Source organism: Salvia hispanica, chromosome 3 (genome assembly GCF_023119035.1).
Source record: "Salvia hispanica cultivar TCC Black 2014 chromosome 3, UniMelb_Shisp_WGS_1.0, whole genome shotgun sequence".
In the NCBI taxonomy this organism is placed as follows: domain Eukaryota; kingdom Viridiplantae; phylum Streptophyta; class Magnoliopsida; order Lamiales; family Lamiaceae; genus Salvia; species Salvia hispanica.
The window spans coordinates 10,762,494-10,782,135 of NC_062967.1; the positions used below are offsets into that span (position 1 = coordinate 10,762,494).

At 32.5% G+C, this 19,642-nt stretch overlaps 2 protein-coding genes and 2 long non-coding RNA genes across 4 annotated transcripts; 2 read left to right on the forward strand and 2 right to left on the reverse strand.

The window, feature by feature from the left end:
• Positions 1-708: 708 nt before the first annotated feature.
• LOC125216288 lies at positions 709-3,178 on the reverse strand. The gene is made up of 7 exons (XM_048117961.1): positions 3,047-3,178; positions 2,263-2,700; positions 1,752-2,188; positions 1,605-1,677; positions 1,437-1,527; positions 1,250-1,329; positions 709-1,134 (listed from the first exon to the last, which is right to left on the reverse strand). The coding sequence occupies exons 1-7, from the start codon at positions 3,131-3,133 to the stop codon at positions 910-912; spliced, it is 1,431 nt and encodes a 476-aa protein (XP_047973918.1). The 5' UTR covers positions 3,134-3,178; the 3' UTR covers positions 709-909.
• A 9,652-nt stretch (positions 3,179-12,830) lies between these two features.
• Positions 12,831-15,248, forward strand: LOC125214924 (pectin acetylesterase 8-like). The gene is made up of 13 exons (XM_048116157.1): positions 12,831-12,863; positions 12,946-13,051; positions 13,129-13,211; positions 13,288-13,426; positions 13,510-13,589; positions 13,713-13,799; positions 13,877-14,001; positions 14,139-14,196; positions 14,324-14,377; positions 14,463-14,540; positions 14,636-14,744; positions 14,833-14,972; positions 15,078-15,248. The coding sequence occupies exons 1-13, from the start codon at positions 12,861-12,863 to the stop codon at positions 15,177-15,179; spliced, it is 1,164 nt and encodes a 387-aa protein (XP_047972114.1). The 5' UTR covers positions 12,831-12,860; the 3' UTR covers positions 15,180-15,248.
• Positions 15,249-15,383: 135 nt separating this feature from the next.
• Positions 15,384-17,894, reverse strand: LOC125214926. Its single transcript, XR_007175186.1, has 2 exons — positions 17,761-17,894; positions 15,384-15,974 (listed from the first exon to the last, which is right to left on the reverse strand). It is a non-coding gene; the product is annotated as an uncharacterized LOC125214926 (long non-coding RNA).
• On the forward strand, positions 17,781-18,572 carry LOC125214925. Its single transcript, XR_007175185.1, has 2 exons — positions 17,781-17,863; positions 18,396-18,572. It is a non-coding gene; the product is annotated as an uncharacterized LOC125214925 (long non-coding RNA).
• The last annotated feature ends 1,070 nt before the right edge of the window (positions 18,573-19,642 follow it).

Here is a 19,642-nt window from a genome sequence, read left to right on the forward strand (position 1 = left end):
ATTTATTTTATTAATTATATTTATAGATTTTATTATTAAAAATATAAAATTTGTTCCATGAAAAATATTACTACTACTAAAACAAAAAAAGTGTGTTGTTTCGTTAATATTTTTATTCTTTTTTATTGATTTTTTTGTTGTTTATTTAGTAAAAACACCTTAAATTCCATGGATCGAGTTCGGTGGTTTGGCTAGTCATTTTAATTATAACTCATTTTTTATAGTTGAATATAAAGTGTTTTTACTACATAAAAAATAATCATATTAAAGAAAAGAAGTAAATTTTTATTAAACATCACACACTTTTCTTCTTTTAATATTTTCTATAGAATATATGTTATATTTTTAATAATAAAATTCATAAATTTATATTGTTAAAGTAATTAACTCATAACTAAAAAGATTGGCAAAGAAAAAATTAGAAATCCTAATAAAGAATAAAAGGATTTAAAGCATCTTTAAAGTATATATAACTGAATAAAGATGTGTGGACGGTGGGGTTAAATGAACAGAATATCACATGTTGCTGCGTTTAATGAACAAAACTCTGCGTTTTTGGCACAACATGAGGTGTTGTGGTTTTCACATCCTTTTCCCCGTAATAGGTTATGAAATTATGAGATTCATTCTACACTTTTCTATACAAAGTTTTCATATTTAACAATTATCATGTATGTCACACAATCACACTTGACACGCTTTAGCACAAAAATGCAATGAATAAAGTACTATTCAGACAAATAATCAATTGTGCAAAACACCTATTTGTAGAAAATAATTAAGACTGTTGAACAGCAAGAAACAGCCATGTTCAAACTCTCTATCTACACTATTCATAAAAAATTATTCATTTCCACATTCTCCAAACACATAGCACATAAAAAATCCTCTCTAACTTGAATCAAAACCTCATATCCTACTAAAGGTTTCTGGATTCTCGGACTCGCCTCCAAGCTGGCGAGGGCGCTGACTTGGATGCATCATCATCTCATCACCTACATTATTCGGATGTCTAGCAACGTCTCGTCTCCTTTTCCATCTCATCACCTCAATGATGATCGAACTGCCACTCATCGCCACACCAAATCCAGCAAACGTGGACAGTAGAATTGCCATAACTGCTTGCACATGAACCTGCAAACCATTGGACTAATCAAACTAGTGTTTTTCAACTAAAATTTGTGTTTATGAACTCTGTTTTGTACAGGTTAAAAAACAAAGTTTCTTAATACAAGACAAGTATTTTTACCAAGTTGTAGAAAATATGAGCGAAGAGAACCACAAGGGAGAACTGCATCGATGCATATACCCAAACGAATCTCCTCTTCACTGGAAAAGGCACACCGCGTTAGCCTTCTTTGAGGCTACTGTATGAAGTGGAAGTTGTATAAAATGTTGCAGCCTAGTATTTCTAAAATATGGTTTGAATCACAAACCCATAGTTGAAGACGTCATGGATGCAAGGAGGCCGAGTACACACGAAAATGGAAGTGATATGGCGATTGCACTGCTACTCATTTTGCCAACCTGAAGGGGAAACAGATTTATGAGAACAGAATCATCTCAAAAATCTATGGTTAAACAGAATGAAAATTAGGCCTTACCAAAAGCTGCTCAAGAAAACAGAAGTAGGCCAGCATGCTCACAATTACAAGAACTGGCACTTCATGCCAAACCCTGTAATAAAACAAACTAAATAAATACTGAAGAGATATAATATTGTTAAGAGATGAAGATGTGCACACCAGTACCCGTTGATCTCCAAATCCACATAGGTATTGTGGGCTGCAGTGTGATTTATACAGGTTTGGATACGAAGAAGTGTGACAGGTAGGTTTGTAACTTCATTCTTGCAAACTTCACAGGTCTTGTTCCCTTTGAGGGCAAACCATTTCACTGCACATTCTTGATGAGCCAGAGCTAGCTCGCCTTTGCAGCCGCATTCCATTTTAAGGGTCTCTCCACCTTCACATAATTCAACCAAGCATATCCTACAAACAGCCTCCTCTTCAGGTATATCTTCACCACTGTTACCATCATCTGCACTTGGTAGTTGAGGTTGGCCATCCTTGGTTAGCCTAGGTGTGGATGGAACAATACGAAAGAATGTATCCATTTTTCGTGTGACCTTTTCTTTTCTCATCACAGGGACAGAAAGTGACCTCGACATGCGCCTAACTCCTTTTGCCTACAACCAAAGCTGTTCTAATTCAGCAAAGTTATTATTCTTTGAGATTGACAAAAAAAAGAAGAAATTCTTACATCATCAGGATTTGAATTTGCTACCGGGGTTACTGGCAACGAGCATGCCCTCTTCGCCCTAGGAGTAAACATCGTTGAAAATGACCATGATCTTGACATGGATGGCTTATCTTGTGAACCACCTGTGATTGAAGAGACTAGAACATTGTTGGAAGCTCGTTGCTTGAAGCCCTTTGGCAGGAGGCTCCGGATGGAAGGCATGCCTCGTGCAGAGGAAGGTCGGGGTGATCCATATGGTCTTGAATCACAAGGACTAGGTGTTAGGAGGAAGTTGACTCTCTTGGGGGTGGGAGTTGGTGTGGGTGATGGCATCCTTATTTGAACGAATTCTTGACGAGATACTTCCAATGATCTGCTTGGTATCTCCAAGAACAGGTTTGATTTTCTCCAGTGTTTGCTGTTTGATGTATTTTCAGCCATTTCCAAAGATTTTTCCAACTGTGAAAAGGAAGACAAGTTTGATTGCTTATTCAAATGAAGCACCGCATGTTAGTTATCACTCTGATTTCTCAATCAGTCCTTTTCTTGCAAATTTGAAATCGTTGAAAAATGAAAGAAACACAGATGGCGACAATGTAATGCTCTCTACTAACAAAGATTCTAGTTCTTGGATACACTATTTAATAAAAACAAAAGTTGTTAGAAGAGTTGGCATGTACAAATGAAGGTATATATTGATGATGATGATAGAACAGGTTGTCTGAGAAAAAAGTAAGATGCTCTTACACACATTAAAAAAAAGGACTTAAGTAGGATTGCAAAGATGATATCCTGAATTATATACCTTGTGAATTGGAACAGTAAGCTGTGGAGGTTTGGATGGAGTAGTAATTGCATCATAAACAGCCCAGTTATTGTCTTGTGCATTCATGATTTTATCAACTGAAAATGGTGCTGCCTTCAATTCTATATTATATACAAATATATACTTATGTAATAAAGAAGAAATTTGGAGGTAGGGTGTGGTGTTAGATATTTATCGCCCCTTCACCGTTGAGTATAAAAATATACTACTATTTGTTTCAGTAGCCCAATGGTTAAAGGTCTATTATTCATAATTAAAATATGTTTTTTTTATTAATTCATAATACTTATGGTTAGGTCCGTGATGTGCGCCAACGAGTCAAACTCTTTAGTTGCTTTCGTGGACTTTGGTCAACCATTAGTGGACGTTTTATACGTGCTAGATCTAATTTTACATCTTTATTTGTTAATGAGATAGTAATATTTATTTAATTTATAAAGTTTGAACAGTTTTATACTAAATTTGAAAGGTGAAAGATTAAATTATACTTAAAAAATTCAATTTGTCTCAATTAAATCTGTATAACTACCCTATTTTGTAAAATCTTTTAACGTATAAAGCGAATTGGGGAAATAAGATTGTAGTTGAAATGATATTATGCGAGACATCATATTGTCTTTGAATTTAAAACAATAATTGAGATTGTATAAAATAGATCAGGTACTAGCGGACATGTAAAATAATCTAGATATAAAACTTAAATATAAATAGAGAATGAAACAAACAGTAGGTTAGATGGCACAAGTTGATTTGAGATGGCCTACTTTTGACTACCACTCAACATTTCAATTGTTGGGGGAAAAGATGATAATTACTATATATTATGTCAATATCAGATCACCAATTGTACTTTCTCTCTCAATTCTTAATTAGAATAAGGAAAAATGAAATGGTAACAAATTTGGGTTTCCATTCAATTCGCAGTATTTGTGGTGCATTTGAGATATTTCGAAATAAGGTAATGTTTCAACTTTCAACAATTTAAATTTGAGAAACAACTATTTATGAGTTGGAAACAAGCAGCATGATATCATTGAACTTCTAGACTTGGAAATTGTCAACAGAAACTTTTTAATTCACCAAAGAAGCGAATAATTAATTTATTGACTATAACTGCAAATAAAATTAAGATTTTATGAAAGCAATGAGTTAAATGAATTTAACCATCGTATCAATTGATGAATGATGATTATATATATAGAGAATAGTATGTATAAGATTTATGCGATGTGAGGAACCCACATCCCACGTTTTATCCCAACTAAGGAAAAGACAGTTGCACAAAATCCACCTCTTGATTTTCTTAAATTAGTCAATATTTTTATACTATCGATCTAGTGATTATGAGTTAGATCCATCTCCTAATTTCCTAGTTAAATTAGTCTAAAATAGTCAATCTCATGTTAATGTATATATTCATGAAATTAATAGAAAAAACTTAAAAGATTTAAAATAAATTTAAATGTTATCATATCCTGCCCATACTCAAGTGGTAGAGAAAAATGTTGAGATCGATGGCAATGGAAAAGAGGAATTCTTGCTTTAGAAAATGAGTCATCATCATTCATCAGACAAGATTGTGAGACAAGAATTTTTGTGACTCGTTCTCAATAATAAAATCTTCCAGCTACACAATTATTGCATGCAAAGTTGTTTTCGAGCTCGAATTTAATTTTTCTAACTTAAAGTATGTATTTAATGTGTGATTTGCACTTTTGCCTTTAGTTTTATTATATTCCCCCTCAAAATAATATTGGAGAAAAAGGTATTCTTGCCCCCCTCTCCTCCCACCACGTACTGAGTGAGCATCTCTTCTCAACAAAAAATTTCATTATACCTACTTCACATAAAAATATATTCATTTTTCATTTTCTTCCGTTCCATAAAAATATGAACATTTTTATATATAGTAAGTTGTCATTAACTCATTAATCCACAGCCTTTGTCCTAGCGGTAAGGAGTTTAGACATTATTGTACGAGGTACTTTGTGTTGTTGCAATTGGAGCAGATTCTATTTTATTTTATTATATTATATATCGTAGCAGTAGAAATAGTAGTATAGACTAACTTAATTTAAGTCATTATTTTTGTGTTGTAGTTTGTTTGGACGGAAGCCCACCGGCATATGCTTATGTTGGGTATGGTAGTGGATCTTCAAACTGGATTGTTTACATGGAGGTATTTAAATCTATAATGTGTACCTAATTAAATCATAAACTTGTTTTAAAAATATTTATAGCATGTCTATATTTTAAAGGAAATCTGATTTACTCGTGTTCAGGTGGTGGATGGTGTGTATCACTAAAAATATTTATAGCATATCTATATTTTAAAGGAAATCTGATTTACTCGTGTTCGGGCGGTGGATGGTGTGTATCACTAAAAGACTGTATAGGTAGACCTGGAAGCAGTAAATATGCCAACTTCATAGGGATACTAGACTCGGACGCTCAATTGAACCAATGTAATTTTACTCTAAATCTAAAGGTTCTCGTTAGTATATTATCATTTTAATTGTGATTGTCATTTTCATATAACCCTTCTTTCATATTCTAATCAAGATCTCTTGACATAATAATTTCTTTGATATGTCCTTAATTATAGGAGTATATGGTACTCCTATTATAATAATAACGCTATCTAAGAATAAAATTAATTGGGTATGATGAATGTTATGCAACACATATGTAGGTCAACCTGATATATATTATATATAGGGGAGGGTTTGTGTTAAAATGACAACCCCTCTTAAAGTGACACCGTGACACCACTTATGCAACAATATTATAAACGCTACACAACAATATTACAAACACTACACAACAATCTATAGATTGTTGTATAGTGTGTCGGATATTGCTGGACAAGAAAAATTGCTGGATAAAGACCAACAAATTGCTGACCGTCTTTTTTCAAAAATTTTTTTACCACGTGGCAGCTTATTATTCGTCCACGTATACAAATGATTGACTAAAAATGATGGTATGGTATTATTGTAAGGGATAGTGGCATCTTAATATGCCCCTATATGGGAGTGTTAATATATAGAATGTATATATTCTTTCATATATAATATAGAATATGGATGATGATTAATATATTATTAAAGCAATTTAATGGCCCTTCATCGCCACCTAGACTAATAATTTCTTGGACTAATAAATTGGGTCCTGGGAAAATGCCCAAATTTGATTTGTTATATACATTGCATCGCCGGGATTTGCATTGCAATTTTTTTTGCAAATTTCTGTAACATCGTTAGCCATCACGTCAAAACAGTTACCATCTAAATTTTCAGTGTTAAAATTTATCCAGCATCCTCCAACTATTTTTTTATATGGTCCATATTTTCCTTGACATATGGCATCACGAACCCTATCAACGCAAATCTGTGGCACTTGTTTGTAGCAGTCAGGCCCTGGTGGAGTATCTGCCATAGATTCATCTAATATTGTTGCAAAGATTACAAGGAGTGTCACCATCTTTACTATTGGTTTGACTCTTGTCTTGTTTCTTTTGTTTGTTCAGATAAAAATTTTCATCAGTCTTTATATATATACCGACCTTCTTTGGTAGGTTTGTTGTGAAATTAATGCTAAAATTCTAACATGTCTTCAATTAAATTCATTATTAATTGCATTGCCAAAACATAACGTTTGAGTTCTAATTCAAACTAGGAATGTTATGTTAAGTTACAAATTCATCATAAACTAGTTCGTTGTTATGTGTCGAAATCACTTTAACTATATTCCCTAAGTAGACCACATAATATTTCACTAATCCAATTTATTATGTTAATTTTTGTTTATAGTTTATAGTTAGGAATGGTTTCCCATTTTGTATTATTTTTTAATTAGTTCACAATTGTCTATATGCATTATTAATTTTTAACGAGGTGTAATTGTGAGTCATAGTGGTATGAATCTTTACACACTAGATTGCGAGATCTTTTTATTCCAGTCTAGTTGCTTGGATGCTTATGAAGTAGGACTCCCTAGTGAGCAATTAAATGGGCATTAGCATCAGCTTTATTTCTTTGAAATTTGGTATCCGTTTGGTGACCATTGCCATCATAAACACTAGACTCAATTAGCATTCGTACACCATGTATCAAATTTAATTTATTGCATGTTATAGTTAAATATTTTAATATATTTAAAATATGAAATAAATGATATAAGAACATATGATTTTATCGAGGTTCAACTGTAATGGTCCAAGATTTAAGAATTTAAAAAAATCAAAATAAAAAAATAAAAAATTAGAACTAGAGAATTCTTAAAATCAAAACCATATACTCACTTAATTAGTAGTATTAATATATAATATAGTATTATCAAATTTTAATGTGTTGGGTGTTATATTAAAGTGAGCTAAAAACTTTATTATTTTTTAAAGATTATTGGGAATAAAAAGTGATTAAAAGAATAAGTTTATCAATATTGAAGATTATAGTATTATAATTACAAAGTAATTATTTTTTGTCACATGTTATAGTAACTCTAAGTATTTACAGTTCAAAATATTAGATAACTAATTATTTATATTTTATAGCGCTAATTATTTGTTAAAAATCTTATTTTATTTGTAGACAAAATGTACACTAAATATATAAAGCTAATAAAATTAATATTTAAAATTTTAAAGAAATATCTTTAAGTAAATGCATTAAAATGGGCATATATAAAAAAAGTTATCCAATCATGTTTTAAACGATTAGATGATTGCAGCGTGTTATTAAATGCATGCATCATCTATGCATAATCAAAATTTATATCCTTAAATAGGTGTATTTAGTAAATAAATTAATGTAGGGGTAATAAAGTACATATATAAAATATAAATTTAATTAAAAATATAATATAATATATACTTACCATTTTAAGCATTATGGCTAGAGACATTATGTCTCCAAAACATTTTCCATTCCCTTAAGTAGACCACATAATATTTCACTAATCCAATTTATTATGTTAATTTTTGTTTATAGTTTATAGTTAGGAATGGTTTCCCATTTTGTATTATTTTTTAATTAGTTCACAATTGTCTATATGCATTATTAATTTTTAATGAGTTGTAATGGTGAGTCATAGTGGTATGAATCTTTACACGCTAGATTGCGGTGATTTTTTATTCTAGTCTAGTTGCTTGGATGCTTATGAAGTAGTACTCCCTAGTGAGCAATTAAATGGGCATTAGCATCAGCTTTATTTCTTTGAAATTTGGTATCCGTTTGGTGACCATTGCCATTTTTTGGAGGTTTTAGTCCTATTGCTGCCACATTTCTTTATAAGTAGACTTTGTTTTCTTACCCATACTTTGATAATGTGATGAACCCTATAACCTAACTTTACTTTTATTGTGTAACTTTCAATTTCACATTCTTCTACTCCTCTTCCTTTACTTATTAGGAGTAGTATATATTTGCATATTATCAAAGTTTACTAATAATTATTCACTTAATTATACTATTAAAGTATATTTATTTTTTTATAGTATAATTAAAATTGTTAAGTTGACTGGCAATATAAATAAATTAATTAGAATGTGTGAAATAGAACAATTTTATGAAAAAATAATGATTGCATCAGTGAAAGTAAAAGTAATTTGGCAAATTAAGTGAAAAAAATGAGTTGTGCTTTGTTTGCGAAAATTGAGTGGTAAAGCATTATGTGTAAAAATGGGTATGCAGATGCAGGGTATTTGATAAGAGCAAGGTTGGAAATCTGTGCTAAAGAAGAAAGAACAAAAAAAAAAATTAGAAATCTGTTGTGGTGTAATTAAGTTTGGTAGACTGAATGGCCACCAAATTTAGAGACCGCAGACAGAGCTTGCCAGCTTCGCATAGATAGAATTTGATAGTATGAATAGTACTAGTATAATATTTCTATGTACTCCCTACATCATCACTAAAGTAGTACTACTATAGTATAATACTATACTCTCTCCGTTCCACATTACTTGAGTCACTTCTTTTTTGCACTCATTTTAAAAAAATAATAATAAATAGTTAAAGTGAAGATAAAATAAAATAAGAAAGAGAATAATATAGTTAAGATTTTTCTATATATTATTATCTCTTTTACTTTTCTTTTTCTCCACTTTAACTATTTATTATTAGTTTTTTAAAACGAGTGCGAAAAATAAATGATACAAGTAACGTAGGACGGAGGATCCTCCAGTATATTCTCTGCATCCATGATTTAATAGTACTATACTCTCTACATCCATGATTTAATACTCCATTTCAATTTAAATTCTCACTTTGAGTTGGCGAAAATATTTAATCTAGCTCCTTAAATTAACACCAAACAATTGCAGAATTTTGTGAAAATAAATCCAAATTTGTGGTAAATTACATGCTTGTGGAGAATTGGCCTAATTCACTCTTCTTATAGAAAAGATTGAAACCCCAAACTCCAGAGGAAAGGCTTGACATCTTCCCGATAAACTTGAACTTTTTTGTTTTTGTTTTGTTTCCCAATTTTGTATATACTCATTTAATAAATAAATAAATAAAGGGCTAGGAGTGATACAGAGACCTCAGTTTAATTGGAAAGGAATTAAATGATTGATGTGAGTGGGAGTGGGAATATGTCAATTCTTGTGGAAAGGAATTGAATGATTGAATAATTTGCTCATAAGTTTGACATTGTTTTCAATTGTGTCGTTAATTTGGATTTGGAAGGAAATTAATACTAGTTGGGTATAAAAAATACTATGGATTCCAGCTTTCACGCGATGCAATATTTCATCCAAGATACAAATATATGGGATAATTGAGTAAAATTCAAAGTTAATCTTCGACCGCATCATTTCATTTTTTGAATTTTTTAATAAAAAATTTACTGTATTTAATATAGCTTAAAATGCAGTGTATAAACACCGTCTTAGGCATATTATTTATACACAAAAATGTATTAGTTCGAAAAGCTACGTGGTCTCTGAATTTAACTACACCTCAATTTTTTTTTCTCTTTTTGGCACAGATTTCTAATTTTTGAGTATTTTTCTTCTTTGGCACAGATATCCAATTTGCTTTATCAAATACCCATTACCATTTTACAGATAATTTGGCCCATCTTGTGTACCAACCATTCTTTACCAAACAAAGCACAACACATTTTTTTCACATAATTTGCCAAATTACTTTTACTTTCACTGATGCAATTATTATTTTTCATAAAATTATTCTTTTTCACACATCTAATTAATTTATTTGTAATATTAATCATTATTTTTTGCTACTTTTAATTATTTGAAAATAAATATGTTGTATATTTAATTGAATATTTATTACTCCCTTCGTCCCACTTTAGGAGTTCCGATTTACCATTTTGGGGTGTCCCACGTTAGGAGCCCCGATTGAAATATTTCATAAATGGTAATAGGCCTCACGTTCCACTAACCTTATTTTCACTCACTTTTGATTATAAAACTAATATACGTATAAAAGTAGGACTTACATTACATTATTTTTTTTCACCAACTTTCCTTTATATTTCTTAAAACTCGTGCTGAACTCAAATGAAACTCCTAAAGTGGGACGGAGAGAAGTATACTTTGATAATATGAAAATATAGCATAAAACATAAGTAATTCAATATTAACACTATTGATATCTATTCTAAACAAAATATGTAGTATCTGATTCATTGCTTTATCTTCTACACTGAAGTTCATAGTGAAGTTCTGATTAAAGATATTTAGCAAAATTATTGAAAGAATACTATAAGATATCGAACGACAATATACGGAAATAGTATAATACTATATATAGTTTAATTTTTTGTTACGATGTTTAGTCGTCAAGAAAAAAATGTTATTAACATGATAATGCCACCGTTGCTATTAACATGATAATGCCACCGTTGCTTTTCCGACATTATCGGTTCTTTCAATGTCAAATTTTAATGAAAGTCGCCATATATATATTCTAGTTTATATCATTCACTCTCTAATTTAAATTTGCACATTTTGTATCGTGAAACATTGTAGTAACTATATAAAATTTTTAATGTGATATTAAACACTGTTGTTAATATGATAGATATAAAATTGAAGCATGGTAGTGAAGTCCTCGGTTTGGTAAGAACATTGTGGTGAAATTGCACCAAATATTAATTTAGCACCTTACAAGGCAAAAGTTTGAAATGTTGGTGACTGTATATGTGGTGTGGAATGTACCCCCATGTGATATGACCCCTCACATCATTATACTTCCCTCTAAATATATTTTAATTAATTTTATTTTGCATCACAACATATAAAGATTTGTTCATGATTTTAATTACATGAGAGAGAATTTTCTATATCCTACACATGAAATATTTGTATTCAGCTCTCTCTCAAAAAGACAAAAAGAATATAAATATAGGCATATCAATCAGAACTCCATGTCGTTATTTTTCTTCATTTTTTGACTTTTGTTGAACTCTATTATCAAATGGCGTATTTTATAAAAAAAAATACTCTGTACTTTTCAATATCTAGTATATATACTACTACAAAAGACACCACACAAACACAATATTCAGGAGTTCCATAATTTTATTTTTTTGATAAATTAGTCCATTGTGCCACAAAACTGTTGAAATTCTAAGCTCTTTTCGTTGGGATATGGATGACTTGATGAATATGGCCTGACTTCAAATAATATTCCACCCCTTAATTCATTGGCTTCTTTTTTTTTTAAGTCAGTAATTAAATAGTAGGAGTATATATTAGTCTAATTTATTTATAAAATAATTGGTTTATTTTTAAGAAACTAATTAAATTTGTTCGTTGAAATAATCAAGTATGTTGTAAGAGATAATATTGCGAATAATTCGACCCTCATCCCCTCTCTCGTCCGTTTCGCTCGCCTAACACAATAGCAGACGTCCACCACGTCTGTCTAGCTCGCCGGTGGGACGTCCTAGTGGATGCCTGCTTTTGTGGATGCTCTTGTGACCATGAAAATAAATACCATCCCTCTTTTTAATATATTTATTATGCATATGAATTTATTAGGTTTGGGATAAAATCTAGTAGGATACATCCTCTTATCACGTTACTATCATGCCAATGACATCATAATTTGAACAGGAAATGGATAAAGTTGCAAATACATAGAAGTGGAGTTTCCCGAAATGAATCTATGAAGAATGCATAGGTTAGACCTAAATTTGTTAAATAAATTCAATGCTCCATACATAGTCACCATCGACCGATCACATGACCTAAATCAATGACAACTTTTTATAGAATAGTACTCCCTCCTCCTATTGGCGGATTTAAATTGAGGATGCCATCCATCAATATTTTTTCTTGTGTCAGTATTTTTTTCTATAAACACTATTAATACTAAAGTGTTGCTATGGTATGAAAATGCCTCCACGCCTGTGTCAAATGCTGTGAAAATATGATAACATTTTAATAAACAGGCCACTCCTATTAGATTTCAAAAATTTAATTGATGTATCGAAATTAGGATCGCATAAATTATTAATTTCCAAATTAAATATCGAGTAAAGGTTTTAATGCTGGTTGAGAGTTGGCGAAAATATTAACTCTTACTCTCTAAATTAGTAACACTAGCTGTCTTACACACCCAATAATGAATAATCCATCTTTCTCTCAAAGGAAAAAAAAAGCAGAATCTTACCACTCCACGTGTCTCTATCTTATTGGCTTATTATACACAGATGGAGTATTTTCTTCTTCTTCTCTCTTCCTATATAGAGATGTCACTTCTTCTTGTATGAGAGACACCAAATTTAGTTTCATACTTCTCTTGCAATCTCTGTAGAAATGGTAGATTCTATAAACATTTCTACATTACGTTTACGCATTATTTTAAAAAATTCTTGTTTAATTTAATTTGTTTTGAATGCAGACGATCGCATTGATCCTACTTTGGTGGTTTTCGATGGTGACCACGGCTGCTCAAGTCCCCTCCTACTACTACACTCGGCTTGAGTCTGGCGTTGCAACCGGTGCAGGTTAAATTTAATTTAATTTTATTTTATTTTATCATTCTTATATAGCTCATTACTACTCCTATATTTGTGCATTGTAGTTTGCTTGGACGGAAGCCCACCAGCGTATGCTTATGTTGAGGGCTACGGCACTGGATCTTCAAGCTGGATGGTCTACATGGAGGTACGTACTTACTACTACTAGTATTTAAATCATTAATTAATTAGTTTTTTAAATAAATCTAGTTTATTCATGTTAGGGCGGTGGATGGTGTTTTTCACTCGAAGATTGTATAAATAGGTCACGAACAAATCTTGGAAGCAGTAAATATGAATTTATTGGAAATTCCCCCAACTTCACCTCCGGAATACTAGACACAGACTCCAGATATAATCAATGTAAGTTTGCTCTACCATTGAAATTATAATTGTATTCATAATACTAAATTAACTAGTACTACATTTTTTTCTTGTTAAATTAGATTTCTACAACTGGCATAAAGTTTTTGTTCATTACTGTGATGGCTCGATGTTTACATCGGACATCGAGCACGTTGATGTGGTAAGTCTTCAAACGTATATCTATATTCGAAACAAATATGTTATGATATAGTAGTAATTATTTATTTATAGCTAGCATGTTTACTGTAATTAGAATATGAGAAATTAATTAAAATTGTTTTAGAGTAACAACATCACATTTCGAGGTGGGAGGATATATAAAGCTGTGATGGAGGAGTTGCTTCACAAAGGAATGGGGAACGCTCACAATGTATATATTTATGCTTAATTTATCTTATTAGCCAATATCCAAATTACAATTACTCATATGATTTTGATTATTTGTAGGCTATCCTGACGGGTACCTCAGCCGGTGGATTGACTACAATCCTATACTGTGATAGATTTAGAGCCCTCTTTCCAAATACTACTAGAGTGAAGTGCATATCAGACTCCGGTTTTTTCATTCACGGGTAAATTGAAATTGTTAATTTCTGATTTATTTTAAGCTCACATCCTAATACAAATACTACTTATTAGTTAGGTCAATCACATGCATTTGTATTTGTGTTGTAACTTAAAAAAATAGACTTCCTTGCTTTGGTTATAGGGAAGGTGCGTTGGCAAGCATGTCTGGACGGCATTTTGCTCGAGTGATTGAAACAAATGTATTATTCTACTTCTTACTATGCATTTAAGTAGTAGTAATTAGGCTTTTATATACTACAGCATTTCAAGATTACCGTATAGATATATTGAATAGAATTCTAACATGCATGTTTTTTTGTCACGCAGCAACTTGGTTCATTATTGCCCAAATCATGCACGTCTAAAAGGGACCCCAATTTGGTGAGATGACTAACTATACTTATTACATTAAGACCTACACATGACAACTATAATACTACTAACATTATACTGAAATAAATTTTAGTGCCTCTTCCCTGAATATTTGGTTGATGATATTTCCACACCACTCTTCATAGTCGAAACGGCTTTTGATCTCTTCCAGGTAAGAAACAAAAAAATTAATAATGCATATATCCACCAAATATAAAATAATAAACTAGTATTATTTATTTATATCCAATTTTGAATATGATGCAGGTTAAATACAATTTTATATTCACTGTGCCTGGTCTTGGGCCGAATCAGTGGGGTGATTGCGGACAATTCTTGGAATCGTGCAATTCCACTAAAATAGGAATCATAAAAGGTAGTTTTAATTTTGTTTCAAGTTTTCAATTTTGAACAAAAGTTAAATTGAAACCAAAAACTTCTCACCATTAATATGTTTATTTCAGATTTTGGATCTATTTTTCTCAAAACATTGCTCAAACTTGATAAATCTTCGAGTAGAGGGATGTTTATTGATTCCTGCTATCTTCATGTCCAAATTGTTAGAGAAAACACTTGGATGTGCGCACCTTTACTTCGTAATAGGGTAAGATATATTGTTGATTTTCTTCGTCTTGTTTATTAGATATTAGGTGTCAAAGTACAATCTACTTTTTTTCTATGTAATTATTTGGTGTAATATGTGATGCAGACGCTGGAGCAAGCTATTGGTGAATGGTATTTTGATCGAAGCTCATTTCAAGAAATAGATAATAACACTTCGCCACAAGATTGTTCTAGTAGTTTAAATTAACTTGTATCTCATATTGTTACTTCTATATGTTTATATATTCTGAAGGGGTCCAATTGGCATATCTAGTAACTGCCCGTATTTTTTTTTAATCGTGGTAGCCTATTTAATTTGTTTCTCATCAATATGACTTGTTATATAAATAAAGCAATAAGGAGCCATAATTGTTTTATGTTTATTATGATAAGTCGATTATAAGCCTTCAAGTATTACAAGAAATGACAATTCTATAAAATTAGACCAAATCAACACCAATGGCAATAGACAAAGTAAAGGCCACGCCTAATGCCTTGTCACTTTTGTTTTATCTTCTATAGCCTATAGGCCGAGCATCTAAGCCATACAAGCAGCCACATTCTCTACTTGGCAATTTAAATCTTGAAATTTCGTGCATTGGTTTCTTATTTTTAAATTTGCTCAACCTCAGCTTCTGACTTTGTCACGACCGCACTTGCTAAGAATAGCACAGTCGGGAAACCGTGACTAGGGACGGGGTATAAGAAGCGGGGAAAGAAATAGGGGAAAAAAAATAAAATCAAACATTGGTTGGAGACATGACTAATCAAGTGCTGATACATAGAGGAAAAGATAATCGCTTATGAAAACTCGAGTAATTGTTTGTAAAAGTTTTCAAAATACCAGAGTTTTGAACAAAATAGACTAGAGTCTTTTAAGATGCACAGTGGAAGGAAAAGAACGCGGTTCCATGTATGGAGACATGAACCTCCGAGAGTCCTAATCTGATTGAATTAAATGTATTGTCTCAGTAGCACTTCCTCCACCACTTCATTGCTCAACCTGCACATTTAGAAATATATGCAGGGCTGAGTACAAAAGTACTCAGTGAACACATTGCCGAAAAATACAAATATACGTTTGAAAATATTGTCAAGCCATTATCACAGTAATACTCAGGGGTTTTATTAAAAAGACCTGAGCTTACTAAAAATCATTTTTCGACTGCAGTCCATTTTCTTTCTGTATTTTGCCATATCTGATCATCTTGTGCCGTAGAGATGGTGTTCTCTCACGGTCACATTAACAATCTTGTGCCGTAGAGATGGTGTTCTCTCACGGTCACATCAACATTCTTGTGCCGGGAAGGTGGCCACCTTCCTCGGTCACCAGACCTGCCCTCTGGCCATAGGTCTCATGTGTACACTAGTCCGAGTAGGGACACCACCCTCACTTGGACCCGAATTCAATTCACATATCATTATTCATAACTCACTTGGCCTCACGCCAAAACAGATAGGCATCATACACAAAACATTTTGGCAAGACAACATCATTTAAAATAAACAACGAACATATGTTCGAGTTTTTCATAAATATCGCTTCAAAAATAATTTGCATTTTTATCCACATTAGTATGTAGGATATAAAAGCTCACCTTGTTTGCTTTCCAAGATTTTCACAAATAATTCTCTATTTCTCAATGTTACCTTCCTCCAGGTTCTCCCTTTTCGGAAACAAAATACAAGCTAAATTTAGCTTCAAGAATAAAATATGATAGCTTGATGACATGCATCTTATTCCATGCTTCTTCTTCTACGTATCTTAGGTTCCAAAATTAAGTTGACCCATACTAAGATTTAAAAATTTACTTTAATCACATTATTTAAAGAAAAGCAATGTGTAAAAATATCAATTGATATTTGGAAACTGGTCAAGACATCCTATTTCATTTTAAGCCCAATCAACAAATAAATTCAGAAATGGATTATTTTTCAATTATCTACTGCAGGCATTATTATTTAAAAGGGATTGGGCTCAGATTTATTTCTCACCTCTTTAGCCCAAACGAATAAAGATGAATTCATTAAGAATAGAACTCATATATATAAATATACCCAAATTCATTATCTCCCTCATCATTCAACCTAACCTTAATTAGATTTGAGAGAAGCTCATCCCACTCCCTACCTGACGCCACCGTCGCCACCCTGCCGGCGGCGTCTCTCCGATTCTCCCTCTCCTCTCTCTCTTTCCCCCTCCTCTATCTCTCCCTCTCCCTCTCTCGGATCCGCCGCCGCCGCCACTGTGCATGCACAGGCGGTGGCTTCGGCCTCCTCCGTTCCTCGTGCTGCCGGAGCAGCTTCCCGGCGCCACTCCAGCCCTGGCCGCTGCCTCCTCACCAAATCCCGAGAGGTAAATTAGGGAAATTCCATTCTATTTCCTTTTTGGTTTTATTTCTAAAGATTTGATCTTTGATTTAAAAGTTTGGTGTGTAACTTGTAGATTTGTCAAGATTGTGAATTTCTAGCAGTCATGGGGTATGGGGCTGCCCTTGTCGTCTCCGGGCTGCTGAAGAGCCTTTGCCGGAAACCCGACAGATTTGTACTAACGAGATAAGCTTTCTCATTCTTTCTAGTTATTAAGGTAGTAGGATTCTATTTTGGTTCTATTTACTGAATTTGGTGAATTGTGAGTATTTTTCTAGCTACTTAGAAGAAGACTTGAGAGTGAAACCTTTTGTTAATCTTGCTGTGTTTTGTTAATGTTACTTGGGCAGATTCTACTCTCACTTTATATATGCATATGCTTGTACATATATGAAAGAAAAGAAAGGTTTGGGGCTTACCTTTTTGATGTGAGGAAAAAGTGTTGTTGGATTGGAGACTTGATCCTACAAGTATCTGCAACTCTCCCTCTATCCGATGCGAGTATGAACTCCTCTATTCTATGTGAGTATGGAGAGAATTTGTGGAATGTTTGACAGTGATAGTGATGGGTTTCCTAAAGTGGAAAGGCTGGGGTTTTTATACTTGCTATTTCTTTGCAAGTTACTATGCAAGTGGAGGGGGTTTAACATTGGGGAAGGTTTAACATGGGGGAGGTTTTACTTGGGGAGTTTTACTGCCAAAAATCTATTCAAAGATTGTGTTTGGATTTGGGGTAACTATGCTCCGTCGATCAATTCTACTCAATCTACTATTGGATTTGATATCTTATTTGTTTACATGGCATAATCTACTTCGTCAAATCTTGTGATGAAATCTTCAAAGATTATATGCATTAAATGCACACAACCCACTTGCAAATTCCTACTTATATCTCATCATATTTTATTCGATATAATACGTGAATCTTCATAAATGAATGCCTAGGTAAATCTTTGAGAAAATCTTCAAATCCATATTGCTTCTGTATATTTTGATCTTGGCATTAAGTCCAAGATCTTATATGATTTCTACTAATTTTTCCCATTTTACGGAGGAACATTCATTTGCGGATGTCGGTGACGTGTTGGACTTTGTTGGGATGTGAACAGTGTCGTCAAATGGGCTGCCCTAGACTTGCACGTCTTTTGCTTCCGATTGTAATAGGCTAGGCTTTGATTATTTTGTAATATTGGACTTGAGTCATGTATCGAATATTACAATTTTTTTTGAATTTATTCTTTGGATAGTCAATGAAAATAATTGCTAAATAGCACAAAAGTTTATTAATAATCAAAGTTTAGTAATACTTAACATAGTACATAACTCAGAATTTTCAATAGTTTGAGAAAGCAAAAATTTAGTCATGGATCGAAATTGAGAAACCAGATATTCAAAGAATAACCACAAACATGCACTATATAATGCATTAGTATGCAATCACTTAATATAATACATATGCATTAGTATGCAATCACTTAATATAATACATGCTATTTTTCAAAACAAACATGAACAACATAAAATAGAATAACAAACCTACCAAAATGAACATAACATAATCAAAATCTTCCTAATCAAAGTAATTAGCTAGCAGAAAAAACAAAAAAGAAAAAGAATCAAGCACAAAATCCACAAATCAGATAACAAGTAAAAAGCATTCAGCAAGCAACATAATTCAGATTCATCAATGTTTAGTTATTCTAAACAGATTGCATAACTCTAATCATCAATAGTTTGAAAGAACAAGCAATTGAGTCATGAATAAGAATTGAGAAGCAAACATAGTTAGAAACTAATCAACTCAGAATTGAGAAACACAAACTCTCCAATTGCGCCGCTAAACAGAGTAACTCAGAAATTTACCTAGGTGTAGTCGGAGAAACAAGCAGCTAAACTCCGTTTACAATCACCAACAAATATCCTTCGTTTGGCCAAGCAAATCCCTTCTAATCGTCGGTGAAATTGGATTTTCGAGGGTTTCCTTTCGATTCGCCGTCGCCGTCCCTTCATAATCGCGATTATTCACCGATCGTTGATGGGAATTAACTTTTGGTTTCAGATCGCCGATTCTCGAAGTAGTTGTGGCTGGAAATCGCCAATTCTCGAAGTAGTTGTGGCTGGAAATCACCGATTCACGGCGTAGAGGCGGAGGCGGCAGATTTTGTGAGAGATTTTCATAATTTTAGGGTTTCTATCGATTAAGAATTATTTGGAGAAAGAGAGAATGAGAGAGAGAGAATGTAGAGAATGACGTGATTGTGAGGAATATCCCCCAATCTGATTTGATTTTTAAATTAGGAA

Excerpts from the sequence above, each read along its gene's own strand:
- LOC125216288 (XM_048117961.1), bottom strand. The coding sequence starts at position 3,133 with ATGAATGCACAAGACAATAACTGGGCTGTTTATGATGCAATTACTACT. Across the intron at positions 1,330-1,436 it reads CATGACGTCTTCAACTATGG|TGAAGAGGAGATTCGTTTGG; the intron begins GTTTGTGATTCA and ends TGCCTTTTCCAG. Across the intron at positions 1,135-1,249 it reads CTCATATTTTCTACAACTTG|GTTCATGTGCAAGCAGTTAT; the intron begins GTAAAAATACTT and ends AATGGTTTGCAG.
- LOC125214924 (XM_048116157.1), top strand. Across the intron at positions 13,052-13,128 it reads TGGCGTTGCAACCGGTGCAG|TTTGCTTGGACGGAAGCCCA; the intron begins GTTAAATTTAAT and ends TGTGCATTGTAG. Across the intron at positions 14,541-14,635 it reads CGGCTTTTGATCTCTTCCAG|GTTAAATACAATTTTATATT; the intron begins GTAAGAAACAAA and ends AATATGATGCAG.